The following is a 14,910-nucleotide window of genomic DNA, read 5'->3' as shown; positions in this document are numbered from 1 at the left end:
TGAATAATTGCCTCTTTTCTCCGGTTCGGATGTCTGGTCTGTGCCAATCTCTAAATACAGACTAGAGAGAAAGACACTCTAGTGTGACTGGGACTTAAACGCACCGTGTGGGTTCTCACTTTGCTTTTCCATTTCTTGTTGGAGTAACTCAGGAGTCGAGACGGTTCCTATATACAGCGAGGTTATGGAGTCTGATGACAGCCCAGTGACAGAGAAGCTCCCCTAGGGCTGCCTCCGCTGAAGCAGTGAAAAGAAATGTAGACTCTTTAAGTAACTAGCTTTTGCTTTGATCCCTTTACAGTTTGACAAATACCCTACAAAAGTTGACCCATTCTACCGGCACAGTGTGAGTCTTGTTACCATGCTACCCATTCACTGTAACTGCTTTTCCATGTGTGTGCTCTTGCCACAGATCAGTAAATGACTAGCAGCCTTCCTTAATCATCTTTGCAAGAATTCCCATTGCTCCTCGTCACTCTGGATGCTTGCTCTTGTGGCGTTTGCTTCCGGTAACGATGCAGTATCTTCTTCCGAATCAAAAGATCATTAGCGTGCCTAAAATTCAAAAGTGCAGGTGAACTTCACTCGGAGCCAGGCATCTGTCCTCAAAAGTGGGGTGTCTGCCATTGAATCACCGTGGTTTCAGAAGACTCTGGAATCACTGGGTTTCAGTCGTCAACCAAAATGTCATTGATGCAGATTTCCCAGAATTCAACTTGAATTCCTTCTTCCAAACAGAATGTCATTAATGTTCCTGACTCCAGGACCTCAAAAAGCAGATTCTCGTGCCCTCCTGACTAAATGTAGACCCGTCTCCCACGTGGCTGATATGTTTCTCCTGAGCTTGCTATGACTCAAAACAAAATTATCATTTAAATAAAAGAAGGCCTTAAAATGGAAATCTATTATTTTTTCCCCTTTAAACTCATTCTTCTTTACATATTAAAAAAAAATACTCATTTTATGCCATTGTAAAGAGTACAGTTCTCAAACTGAAATCACTACAAACATATATATTCAGTCGAGACATAAAACAAAGGCTTTTTTAAAAATACAAACACCTTGGACACCTTACCATGATATTTTGATTATGGAGTGAATACTGCATCATATTTACCTGAAATTTTGCAAGTCTCTTCACTCAGTGGTTTATTTCTATTTTTTTTTTTTAAATGACACCGGAAAGAAAGATTAGTCCTTGCCTGTAGCCATGTTGGTCCACCAAACTCAGCTGTGCTTGCTTGAAAAGAAGTGCTCCTCAGAGCAGCAAAGACTGTGAATTCATTCACACTTGGACCCAGATCATTAGACACTGTCTTAGTCCACAGGGTAGCTGGGAAGTCAAAACTACAAAATATTAGAAATCAGTGAAGCATGAGTTCCTCCAGAGATATGCAGACATAACATGAGGACGCCTCCTCACGAAGAGGAAGGTTTATCCAAGTGCCTGGGCCCCACATTGTTCTGACACTTTCTGCTCAGCACTGTGATGACAGAAGCATTTTTTATTTATTTTATTTATTTGTTTTTAAAAATATTTATTTACTTATGAAAGAGAGAAAGAACAGGGGGAGGGGCAGAGGGAGAGGGACCATGGGAGCCGGACGTAGGGCTTGATCCCAGAACCCTGAGGTCATGACCTGAGCCAAAACCAAGAGTCAGATGGATGCTTAGCCAACTGAGCCACCCAGCGTCCCACAAAAGCATTTTTTTAAATGGATGTGCAAAATCCAAAAGACCCATGGATGTGTCTCCTCTTTAGGGCTACCCCATGAATGGTGCCATCTTTAATGACCATCACATTTCTGCCCTTTGTCAGTATTCTCTGATTTAAATTAAGGACCACCTAACAAAGCCATTCCTAGAGAAAGCGTGCTCAACAGGTGCCTCAGATCTACTCCCCGGGACAAAATGTGTAGGGCCTTCCTTTTTATATGCTTATTCCATAGAGGTTCCTAGATTTAAGATGGAGAAAAAGCCGAGAGGCCTGAATTTTTGACAGGTTTAAAACGTTTTATTAGGTACTTCAGATTTTTTGTCAAGTTGGGGGGATAGTTAGCTATGTTCTAAGAGGATCAGTAATGGACTGCAGCAAAAGGGAAATGATGAAAATATCTATTTTTTATTGAAAACATTAAAGGAAATATACCCACCTGGAGGCAGAGTAATAGTAATTTGAGTGTGTTTTAGTGTGGCATGTATTTAATTACTCTGCTTCATACAGTGTACTGTGGGAGAGTTATTTTGTTTTATTAGTTATAGTGGATAATATATGAAGTACTTAGTCTCTCCTGCTTTGGGGATTAGGACGTTATAAGGGGAATTAAGACGCAGTGCAGTCAAGTATCTAAAACACAATTTTAGACTTAAAAGTAGTTTTAAATGAGGGCACTTGGCTTGCAATCACTGTTTAAGTGGATTTAGTTCAATATCAATTAGTGTGAAAAACTTTGCTGGATCATTGAACGGAGCAAAATGAAATAAAGACCAAGAGAAAAGTATGTGCCCTGAAAACAGGATTGTTGAACGGACATCTCAGTCCTCACCTAGAAATAGCTAACGTGAAGTCACAATTCGGAAAAGTTTGACTTATTACTGTATTTTTGACACATTACGCAACCATAAAGGTGGGACGTGACTTAAGTATCGGGATGGTGGTTTGATCAGAGTGAGTGGAACCAGAGCAACAAGCTCTCAGAAACACTCGCTTTTTAGGAGGAGGAAAAGATGGGTTTGCCTCTTCTTCAGTGTGGCTGTATCTTTCTTTCCTCCATTGTGTCCTCCATAAACTAGTTAATTCCAGAAAATGCATATTCTTAATTCAGAATCATTCTTCTCTCATCGCTGAGGGGTCAGACCCATTAAGGGCTTGGCTTGAGCAGCCCCCAGTGAGCTTGTCCATCTTATAGAAACAATAGCTTCATTGTCAGTGTACATGGAGTCATTTTATTTTACTCTCCCACAAATATTTGTCATCATTTGAGAGGAGACAATTAAATTATCCTCTGAAACCCCACTTCTGGAACAACCTAATGAAGCAAGGATTGTGAATATTTTCTCATTTCCTCAAACTATTAAAAATCTAAAAGTACTAATTGAGTTTTAATGGTATAAAATCCTGGAACTCATAAAAGACTTGCTTCGTTTTCTTCCTTTTTTCTTAATTTTTCTTTTTTTTCTTTTTCTAATTAACTTGTAATTTACTGGGCATCTTATTTGGCTCAGCATCCCCTCCTGTTTTTGACGCGCATTAAAATCTCAAGCCATTTAGGTCTTCTATCCAATTTAACAATTAATAATTAGAAAAGCTCCCTTTCTAATGATGTCCTCATTTGGGGACATCATTTGTTGGCTGATTGATTCTGAACTACTTTTAACTTTTTAAGTTAAGCATTCATGGCACATCTGTGTGATCATTTCATCATGGCTTCTTGACTAATAGCATCAAATTGGCATTACCTGGCTTGCTAATGTGGATGTCGTTCGATGGGAAGGGAATTGGAATATAGCATTTGCCTCCTACTAAAATCTTTTTCTCCCTTCTCCATCTCTGGCCACAGCTCTTCCATTCCTACCCTCCTGCAGTATCGGGCATCCCCCCTATGATCCCACCCACTGGCCCTTTTGGTTCACTACAAGGAGCATTTCAGCCTAAGGTAAGAAAACTGACCTCGAAAACATGCCAGCATCTTTGTCAGCAGAGCCTCAGGGTGGCCTCACCTGCCAATGACTAAATTTTCCAATCCAGAGTGGCCACCGGGAATACAGTGAGATTTGTTTTGTTTTGTTTTGTTTTGTTAGCCCCTTGTGTTTTAAACTTCGGCCCAAATTTAATTTTCAGTCTGTACTATGCATGTAATCTCAGTTGAGCTAGGATTTCCTGTAATCTTTAAAATATATGGAATACACACACACACACACACACACACATATTCACACACACACCCCAGTATTGTGGACATAAGCTTCTGGTCAGGGGATGTACAAAATGTCAGATATGTGTGTACCACATTGTCCTTGGGGTACATATTATGAGCGAGGATACAAAGCTGAGCCTTTATTGATTTGAATAGCATGGAATAGACCGGGTCCAAACTTACAATGTCATCCTTCCGGTTGTGCAAAGGGAAGATGCTCCTATTCATCTCCCCCATTCCATGCCTTAGATGTGTGTCTGCCCTGCCTCCATCCTTTCTCAGCCATGGTCACAGTTGGCCAAGGTCAAGACTAACAGCCTAGTGTGAAATTAACCTTTTGCCCTTCGCAATAACTAAATTCTTTTCCACCTAGTCAGTGTTCACCTCTGGCTTGGGTTCAAGTTGTCTCCGAAGGTCAAATTGAGGAGTGATTCTCAGAACACCCTCCCTTTATGTGACTTTACTATAGTCCCGACTTTACACGAAAGTGAAACAGAGTTATGTTAGTAACCATTTTCAGATTTTTAAAGTAGGAAATTTTGCTCTGTGTGATTTAGGTTTCCTTTGCTTTTTTTTTTTTTTTTTTCTTCTCCCCTCCCCATCTCATATCTAAGAGAAGACACCAGTTTGGGGCTAGAGTCACCCAGGATGACCGCATTTTGCATTTCCAAAGGCATGTTGCCTCAAAGCTAGAACTAGGAAAAGAAATTTAAAAGTCTTGGGGGTGGGACCAGCTGCACCTTAGAAATGACATTTACCTACTAGGAACCTTGGCTTACAGGCCAGGTTATCTGTACCTGGGGCCCTCCTGATGGCCATGTGCCAGCCCTCCTATCTGGGGATGAAATGATGGTGATTTTGCAGCCCCTTTCCCCTGGTCGGCTGCTGTTCACTACTCCCTCCCACCCTGGTCTGTCCCCTCTGGCTTGCACCAAATCTCTCGTGCCTCCCCAAACAGACCGCTAGGTCATTTAATAAATTAGACTATTTCCCTCACTCACAATTATCCAATCACACAGAAATCTACATCTGGGCAAGAAAGTGTCTCTCTTGGTGTTGAAATAGGCCTTTCCAGGCCGTCTTACTGATTGAATATGTAGATTGCAGTTCATTAGCGGAGTTCTTCATATGTATGCAAATCAGGCTTTTAACAACCCCAGCTTAATCGTTAGTTGTACAGCAGCTGATTGCTTTCTTTCTTCCATTCTTTTCTTTTTTTTCATCCTTCTCCTTATAGGCAAGCTTTGTGCCTAAACCTGAGCTCTTTTCCCACATGCATTAGCTTCCTGGTGTGAGGGGAGTCACAGGAGTTGTGATTTCTTAAATAAAATATGCGGTGAAAAAAGCCTTCTGAATCCTTCATCCGCTAGGAAGTAAGGACTGTGTGCCGGAAGTAGGCTTTTTATTGTTGCTATACACTCAAAGGACAAAAGCCCGCAGATAAGGTTATTGTTACAAATGACATTTAAGAATGGTGGCGGCGTAGGACAGACGAGGCAGATTGACTGCAGAAATCATTTAATAGTAGATCTGTGCGGTCCCTAAATTAGGTCCTCTTGTCCCATTTCCACCACCGCTAATGAGTAATTACTGAGCGTAATTCCCTGTTATTGTCTGCCAGTTAAAATTTAGAGTTAGCTTAATGTCTGTGAAACGCTTTCAGTTATTCTGATGAGAAGCACCTGATACAGCACAATGCAATGATGTTCACTCAGGCATTGCTTAGAATGCTTGATGATAAAGCAGAAAACGCCATGACAGGGCCATCCGTAACTAGAAGGAGGTGGGGATCTGGGGGCCGTGCTCAGTGTGTCAGTGCGTCAGTGTGTCAGTGTCCCCCCCCCCCCCCCGCCCTTTTTTTTTTGTCCTGTACTTTTTATTGCAGTGAGATGCTAGACACAGCAGACTCTGGTCCAGGGTCCCTTGAGGAAATAGGGAGCAGGTTCTCTTGAAGAGCATGTGGGATCACTGGGGAAAATGCATCTGCCAACTCTTGTATTCCAGAATGAAACAAAATCAGCGTTTGGCTTCTTTAATTTTGAACAAAAGAAAGAACCTGCTTTTTCCAGTCATGTGTTAATGTGCTTCCTAAGCTGTGGTCTAATTAATTTGTAGACATCCAACCCTATCGATGTTGCTGCTCGACCTGGGACAGTCCCACACACTCTGCTCCAAAAGGACCCGAGGGTACGTAGAAAAGTCAGACCAGGTCGCAGGTAACACGAGGGTGTGTGTATTTACACGGGACAGGCAGCCCGGAGCATGCGCCTTCTCAGCTCCGCTGCTCTTTTAGCTGTTCCATCTAGTTTGTGGGAGAACATGCCAGTCATTCTTAGAAAACAAAATCTCCCCTGCTCCATTGTGGCTAAGCGACAAATGGGGAGTGACTCGCCAGTGGGAGAGAAGACAAATGGCCTGTGGTTCAAGCCCAGGAAGTGGACACTGTTAGCTTGTGTAGCTTCTGTTCGGCTGATCTTCTCTGTCTACATCTCCTAAAATTCCTGTCACCCAGAAGAAGCAGCTGTAAAATGTTTGGAATGGAAAAGCACTGAGCACCTTTATTCCTGGAAGTCACTGTAACACATACAATCTGTTACTGCATTACACAGCCCTCCTGGCCCTCTACTTTGTGTGTGGAAAGCATCCTCCTGGGATCTCGGGAAAACATCCCTTGTGCTTTCCTTGTGTCACTCGTTCACAGTGCACACCTCTACTGACTTTCTAAAAGCGTCGGAAGTTCTCTACAATACTAGGTGGTCTTGTCTGGTGGATTATTTACATTCGTCTCTGCAGTAAATGTGGACAGATGATGACTTTTGACAATGTTGTCTTTTTCCCTGGGTAAGGGCAGTCAGAAATTGATGGCCAGAGTTAGGTAGAAGTTTAAAATGACTCAACCATGTAAGTATTTTTCTGATGGTTAGTGAACTTGTAAAAAAGATCTCATAACCTCTAAGTAACGTGCAGTCATCCAATTAAGTGTGTTGGCAAAGACAGCCCCGCTCTTCCATGTGTCTGGAGAGGACAGCTCTCCTGGGGTCCCCGTCAGCACCCAGCCTCACAGGTCTGCAGGCTGGAGGCCGTCCTGTCCTCCCTTAGAACCCGGGCAGTGCGGCTTGGGTGGACCACTCAAGATAGTGGAACTCCTCAGATGTGTAATGTGAGCAAATCATGTCGCCCGAGGGCAAATTGCTATTGATTAAACTTGTTCGGGGGCTTGTCAGTGTGGGTGTACCAGGGCTTGTGAAGTGGGGGAGGGGCCACTTGGCACTTTTGATAGTGTGAAAATGGGTTAATTATTCTCTAAAAGGGCTTCATTTAAAAGTAAAATTCTAACATTTTAATTTCCCCTCCTAATGAAGCACTACAAATTTGTTAATTAGAGCAATTGTTTGAGTGACAGGCATGTAACCAAGTTGTCATTTTCTCTTCACAGTTGACAGATCCTTTCAGACCTATGTTAAGGGTAAGAAAGCTTCTTCTAGAACTGTTTTGCAACCTCTGTTTGACTCCCTGCAGGTTAAAAATACAAATCCATTACAAGGAAACAAGCCATAGAAACGTTGCAATAAAATGTTGGGATGACAGGGGCCAGCCTTTTTAGGTAGTGTGATTGAAAATGGCCTAAATTGGGTTGCTTTGTGTGTTGGAGGAAGCCAGGCCATTGAGGGAAAGCAAACAGATAAAACAGGCAGCTGGGTCAGAGTCTCTGGGTGGCAGTGCTGCTAAAAGGCTTGACAAGTAGGGGAACCATATGGAGGAGGACAGAAGCAACAGGCAGAAATTAGGATTTCACCGAATTGTCCTGTGTCTTCCACATCTAACAGATACACACGCACACACACCCATGGTCTATTTATCTTGGCTGGTGGCTACCTCATTCTGTAGGAAGTGACGTTGACCTTCACAGCCATCCGACCTGTTCCTTTTGTACAGAAGAGGGAGACTATAGGCATTAGTTTGTTAACGTCTTCAGTGGTCTGGAGAGTGGCCAAGAGATGACCTCTGAATAAACGCTGACTTACTTGGTGCTGGGGGGTAGGATGTGAATGATGGATGGTCGGTTGGAAGATGGACGGAGAGATTTCCTGCTCTCCTTAACCCATTTCTGGTGCATATAATCCAATAATTCAGTTTCTCCAAAGAGAAACGAGAAAGAGAGGATTGTGTTATCACATAGGGGATTTCGAATGAAATTTCATTAGAAGAGAACTGATCCAGACTTAGATTTAAGTATATGCTTCATAAACAGCGCCTTGATCTAGAAACCTTTGCCGACATGGGACTGGGGCAGTCAGTGTTTCTTCTCATGCATCCTATCGTGACCGAGCACACGTTTGGAGCAAATGAGTAGGTTACACAGCAAGAATACAAATGGGTTGGAAAGACGTGGTCCCCCCACTCTGGGTGGCAAGACGGCACACTCAGTTACTCCTCTGGTCGGAAAGCAAGGATATGAGCTGATGATGAGAAACACAGGTCGAGCGCTCTTCTCTCACTTGGGAATGAACAGCACCCACCAACATGAATGGGTAGTTGAGTCTTAGCAAGCTCTCATGGGAACTGGGCTCCAATAAAAACGTGAATTTCTTTGTTCCGCTCTAGGGGTTAAGACAGAACAGCGTTGGGGGAGGTTATACAGGTTCTTCTGTAGCCTCTCTTGTTTTGAACCTATTCACAGACACTCGCTAATTAGCTCTTCTGAACAGCCGATTTGCATCGTAGCATGGCCGCATTTGTTAAGTAGGGCTTCCCACTCTCCCAGGTCTGCCAGCTGGCACCAGAAAAGAAAGAAGAGACACAAAGTGGGGCTCAGGCTTTTGCCATCTTGTCCCTGGCAACCGGGGAGGTCTTGGTCAAATACAGATTTCTGAGCAGTGGCGGCCAGCTCGGGTTCCATGGGAGGAGGGATGGGGCCTGCTGGGCCGTGGCAGGCCCGGGCTGAGGGAGGTGTGGAGGACACTTGAGCATCTTGCTCTGTGCAAAAGAGCCTCTGCAGCTCACATCTGCTGAAAAGCTTTGGAGAAGTTGGAGATGGTTTTCTCCGCCAGATCTTCCTTCTGACCGCGGTTCTCTGTTTTGTTCCAGAAACCAGGGAAGTGGTGTGCTATGCATGTTCACATCGCCTGGCAGATCTATCACCACCAACAGAAAGTCAAGGTCAGTGTTGCATCCCGGGTCTGATGGGGACCGGGGCATGTGGGTGTGTGATCTCCTGACAGAGGAGCCATTTAAACAGCTCCTAAAGACCTGCTGGCAGGAAGGATCAAGTCGGAAACGTTGTTGGGAAGTCTTCCTATTCATTAGGGAAACCACCCACAAAATGGCAGAAAAGGAATAACTCCCCGAGTTTTATCTTTTCAGACAATTTTGTCATCGTATTGATCCAAAGAGCTTACGCATAGATTAAATCCTTCAAAAGAAAGGGAGGGTTTGGTAATCTAATAATAGCAACCAAGTGTTTATATGGAAAATACCAAGTATCTGAGAAGAGCTATACATGGAATTTTTCATTTCTGTGAGAACTGGTGCTTTCTTTCTTTCCTTTTTTTTTTTTTTTAAAGATTTTATTTATTTACTCATGAGAGACACAGGGGGAGAGAGAGAGAGAGAGAGAGAGAGAGAGAGAGGCAGAGGGAGAAGCAGGCTCCATGCAGGGAGCCTGACATGGGACTCAATCCCGGGTCTCCAGGATCACGCCCTGGGCTGAAGGCGGCGCAGAACTGCTGAGCCACCCGAGCTGCCCCGAACTGGTGCTTTCTTTTATTGTATGACTTTGAAAAGCTGACAGAGCCACTTGGGCCCTATGTGATATTGCCGAACTTCCATCAGTGATGTGTATTATTAAGAATTTCTCTTCTAGAAGTAGTGTTGCAGTGACCTTTCAGCACGCCCGTTCGTCATCTTGATGACCAGTGACAGAGGTTAAAATAAAGTCAGTACCACCTCTTACTCGTTACCCTATCTGTCCGCAGATTATTTTACTTAAGCTTCTGTCTGTATTTTCATCATACAGATGAATACGGTCCATGCTTTACCAGGCATTTACGGCACAATAGGGATTAGGTTAAGAGCTTTCTGCAAATGACCAGATAAGGCATCACTGGTTGACTTAAGGACCAAAGTAACTGACAAGTCCCGATTTTACTATCTGGGTATTTACTGTTGGTGTAACTGTGCCGAGAAAAGGGAGAAAAAACAGCCAGTTAAGTAATTCCAATGAGCTTCAGTTAATCCTCTCCCCAACAAGCATTTCGACCTAACAGCATTTTGGGAGCCATCATGAGCATAAGAAAAGAAGCCAATAGGTAAAGGTGAGCTGGTCATCACAGAAATTTGTTTTGTTTTTTAATGATTAACATAATTAAAAAAAAAAGGAACCTAGTTAGGGATGCCTGAGTGGCTCAGTTTGGCTGAGCCTTTGGCTCAGGACATGATCCCAGAGTTCTGAGACAGAGCCCCGAGGCGAGGCGGGTTCTCTGCTCAACGGGAAGTCGGCTTCTCCTTCTCTCATTGTCCACCCCCCCCCCCACCATGCTCACTATCTATCTCTCAACTAAATAAATAAAATCTTAAAATAAAATAAATAAAAACCAACCTAGTTAAAAAGCCAACCTCTGTAAATGAGGTCACTAAAATATTTTGCTTTGGGGCTAAGTACCTGCTCTTTCTCCTAACATCCCATCAGTGAGTTTTGCTCACTTTTACTTTATTGTTTGGCGAGGTTTAATTAGAAACCTTATGGTTTAGCTTCGTTAGCAAATACATATGCTTGGAAGGCTAACTAGATTTTGATGCTTAGTTCAGTTCACTTTTTGTTCTGGATGATGTGGTTAGCAGAACAGTAGGTAAGGCATGCCCTCCTTTGGTTAAAAGCGATGAAGGATGTTGTATGTGCCACTTTAGCAACTTCTTTTCCATGAAGGTGTCCCCGGTGACTAAAAGTCTCATTATCTCAATTCAATTAGGAAGACCTCTTGCACATGAGATGGCTGCTTATCCTCCCTTCCCAGAAAACTCTTTGTAATCCCCAAGCTCCATTTTGCTTCATGGACCTAAGTTGTGGTTAATGGAACTGTGCTGTGTACCGTGCAATATTAGCACTAAATAATTTGGCAACCAAATTAAAGGAGGCACTCAAAAGATTTTTATAGATTTATAGTGAATTAGAAGCTTTGGTTTGGGGTTTGACTATTACTTTATAGTGGAGCTTGGACAAGCGTGTTCCCTGTGGATTTGAGCAGAAATTACATTGTCCCCTTTCTCTGTAATGTTCATTTCCTCATTCTTTCAGTGCCCCCTCCCCAAGTATTTCTTGAGGGAGCTTACAACCTGCAGATTACTTAATGTACCAGGCTCAAAGGGCACTCATCTGAGCTGGTGTCTAGTTGCTTAGCATTCAGTAGTGAGCATATCCTAAAACCCTGTGAGCATGCTGTCTGCTTTCAAGGGATGTCGCTTCCAGCTTAGAGAAATCAGGTAGGTTTTTTTGTGGAGTAGGAAGGGTGGATGAGTGGGATTGCAGCCTCCTGCAATGCAGGAATGTCAGACTGACTTCTCTTGTCTCTGATGCTCACACAAGGTAGCTCAGGTGCCTCCTTGTGGACTTCACTGTGCAGAATGGGACAGGGTTGTGTTTAGAGCAGACATGAGGGAGTTTGAGGTGGCACGAGCCCAAACGGATGTAAGCATCAGTCAAGTCTAAGAGACTAGAGAAATGAGTCAGAAACAGGCAAAGGGCCATGTATTCACAGGTGGGAGCCCGCTAGGTCGAGAAGTGGTGGCAGGGGGAAGGAAGCGGAGCGTCAGGCCCGGGCAGGGCCGGGCTGTGTGGTTGGTGATGCTTGTTGGAGGAGGCGTGAGATTTAGAGAGAAGGTGGCTGATAATTAAGAACATGGGCATCTGTGCTCGAAAGGGCTCCTGGCCTCAAAAATGATGCCAGGGTAAGGAAGGGAGGAAATGATGAGCTAGTCTCTACAGCCTTTGAGGAGGGTGACCTGAGAATAGTTCCAAGGTGGGGGAGATATACATATATATTTTACATATGTAAAATATGTATATATATATATATATGTATATATATGTGTATATATGTATATATATATAAAATATGTATATATATGTATACATGTATACATGTATATGTATATGTATATATATGTAAAATATGTATATATGTATATATATGTATATATGTATATATATAAAATATGTATATACATATATATATATGTATATATAAATAACCGGGTGGAAAGAGGGCGATGGCCGCTGATGGCAAGCGCTTCACAGCCAGAGTAGTTCTCGATGGCTCCCTGGGCTGGGCTGATCTCTTCCTCGGGTAGTCGTGAGACATAGGGAAAAGACCCCCCTGCATTCAAAGAATATCCCTACTTTGTTTCTGTTTGTTTTTGGTGGTAGTGTTTTCTTTTAAGATGTAACAATGATCATTTGAAAATTAGCTTGTAGTCATGCAAATATTTCTTCATCACTTCCAGTTACTAATGTACTGTGATCTATTAGAGTATAGCAAAGAGTCATTAACAATTAATTTGCACAGCAGATTATTCATGCAGAATTCCTAATAAAATGAGCTTTAAAATACTATCATTTAAAAAGTTGATAAGAAAAAAAAATAATAATAAAAATAAAAAGTTGCTAAGATGGGCCTTTACGGTGAATAATAAGCTACTTTAGAGGGGCAGTAGTTTGAATAAATAGGATATGGTTGTATTCCTCAAGCCATAAGACCTCCAAGACTGCGCACAAGTACCGTCCAGAGGCAGGCACCTCTGGCCCCTCATAGGCTGACCTGCTCTTCAGCCATCTGGGGGTGAAGTGGCACATGGGTGGCTCTTCTCACAGCATTTGTAAACCTGAACCTGACTCCAGTGCGGAGCCTGAAAGCACCGTTCACAGTCTTCTCTCCTGGTTTCTGCCTCTTTGTTTGATAACTCTCTTTCCTGCCATTCATCTTGGGTTTTATCTTTCCTTTTTCCCCTTGCTGCTTTAGAAACAGATGCAGTCAGATCCTCATAAGCTGGACTTTGGATTGAAACCTGAGTTCCTGAGCCGCCCCCCGGGCCCCAGTCTCTTTGGAGCTATCCACCACCCCCATGACCTGGCCCGGCCTTCAACTTTGTTCTCTGCTGCTGGTGAGTTCAGAGCTCAAGGAAGGAGCTGAGAAATACAGTTCACAAGTAGTTAAATAAATTATGTTACTGCTCTGGGCCACCACTCAATCCCTCCCCTAAAACAAAACAAAAAAAACCCCCACAATTTATGTCAGCTTGTAAGGCAGCATCAGTACATCTAGGGAGATGGACCCTTCTTCACTGATAGGCCCACTTTCATTAAAGAAGGAAAAAAGATCATCTTTCTCTTCTGGGACTCCTACTGCTTCAGCTCATTATTTGCTTCTATATTAAACCAGTATAACTCACAAGCATGTCAGACACTATTGAAAGAGATCAGAAAGCTTACAAGGGCACAGCGAAAGGAAACAGAGCCAGGAATCGGTAAGGACTGTCCTTCCTGTACTCGGTAGCTCTGCACCATGATGCTCAGTCGTGCTCTTTTTTGAGAGTCTGAGGATGAAGAAATAACAAGAGAGTTGATTGTAGTATGGTCCGTGATGCAGAGGGTCAGTGCGTTGGTTGCTGGGTTTCCTCTCCTACGGCTCATTAACCTCTGAGAATACACGTTCCCGAATGTCTCGTAGGTATGCCAAAGTGGGGGTGGTGGGAACTGGGAGTCACCGCATGAGATACCCACCCCTTTACACTCCAAGTACATACACACAGAGGGCAGTGGCCATAGGACTATCAGGAAATAAGAACAGCCCCCTTGGCATGACTCCTTATTACTCAGTCCTTTCTAAAGCTAGTTGGCCGCACAGAGCTGCACTCGTTAATACCGGCAGGTGGTGACGCTGAGCTCGTTCTGCTGAGGAGCTTGCTCACTGCATTCTGCCTGCAAAGTAGAATTGATTCTTCTGGACATAAATATTCACGGAGCTCCCTGCTTCTGGTCCGTAGGGAACAGGGTTCACATCCATCCTGCCTGCTGCCTTCTTTTACCCAAGACTCATTTTTGGTTGACCTAAGGCTCTGCTATTCAGAAAGAGAGAGACTCCCCCATTGCAAGAAGTCATCATTAAAATGGGCCTTGTTGCCAAAGCAAGTGAATCACCCTTGAGGGTAGATAGAATTTGCTAAGGTCTCTGGTTTCGCTCTGTCGGTTCTGTCTAGGGACATATTTGAAAGCTTTGTTACCATGGCACCTAGGCTCTGAGACGGAGCTACATTAAGAGCAATTTTTGGAGAGAAATAGAGAGATTTCTCCCTGGCTTCTGCTTGAGCCAAGCGGATGAATTGGCTTCTTTTGCTTCAATAATTCTGGAACTGCAAGGCACCCCTGGAGGCCCCGGGCTGAGCAAGGCTCCGATCTTCATCGAAGCATTAATTAGCTTGTACTACACAGACAGCGTACGGCCAGATTTTTATTTAGCTGGCAACACTGTTGACACCTAATGAATACGCTAGGCTGTGTTCTCTTGGTAGAGACGGAGTATCATTTCTGCGCTGCCTGGGTAGAGCCGAAGTCACCCTCTAGGGCTAAACAGATGACTCCCCAGGTGCCTTCCAAATCTGAGTGCCCATAACTGTAACGGATGTCCTCTTGGGCTCCATGGCTACCTCCATAGCTGGGGCCCCCGGAGGCCTTGGAATGCAGGGAACAGTAATCCAGAACATAAATTGAGTTTGTAGGGCATGGGGGGGGGCACGGTGTGCGAGGGGACAACACTCCCCCATTCGGTCTGCTTTCCTGAGAGAGTTCATACTTGTTTATAGGAGCTCAGCCAAAATGCAAGAGACTGGAGTGGTTAGTCAGTTCATTGAGGCCTCGTGTATACATCCCTTCTGGAAGGTCATATTTTTCAGTATAAGCAGTTTTGGATTTTGCCCCAAGATGGTAATTTGGGGAGATTTT

The 14,910-nt window shown here is 43.7% G+C and overlaps 1 protein-coding gene across 2 annotated transcripts in view; it reads left to right on the top strand.

The window, feature by feature from the left end:
* Positions 1-14,910, top strand: part of AUTS2 (activator of transcription and developmental regulator AUTS2) — a 1,128,195-nt gene that overhangs the window by 1,104,270 nt on the left and 9,015 nt on the right. For both annotated transcript variants that reach the window (XM_072752804.1, XM_072752803.1), the window contains exons 10-15: positions 302-346; positions 3,561-3,656; positions 6,033-6,104; positions 7,354-7,383; positions 9,006-9,077; positions 12,932-13,073. In XM_072752804.1, coding sequence (XP_072608905.1) covers positions 302-346; positions 3,561-3,656; positions 6,033-6,104; positions 7,354-7,383; positions 9,006-9,077; positions 12,932-13,073 — 457 coding nt within the window. The remainder of the gene's footprint in view (positions 1-301; positions 347-3,560; positions 3,657-6,032; positions 6,105-7,353; positions 7,384-9,005; positions 9,078-12,931; positions 13,074-14,910) is intronic.

This window comes from Vulpes vulpes, chromosome 3 (assembly GCF_048418805.1).
Source record: "Vulpes vulpes isolate BD-2025 chromosome 3, VulVul3, whole genome shotgun sequence".
NCBI classification, from domain to species: Eukaryota; Metazoa; Chordata; class Mammalia; order Carnivora; family Canidae; genus Vulpes; species Vulpes vulpes.
The sequence above is the reverse complement of the archived record's forward strand: the minus strand, read 5'-3'. Positions and strand labels throughout refer to the sequence as shown.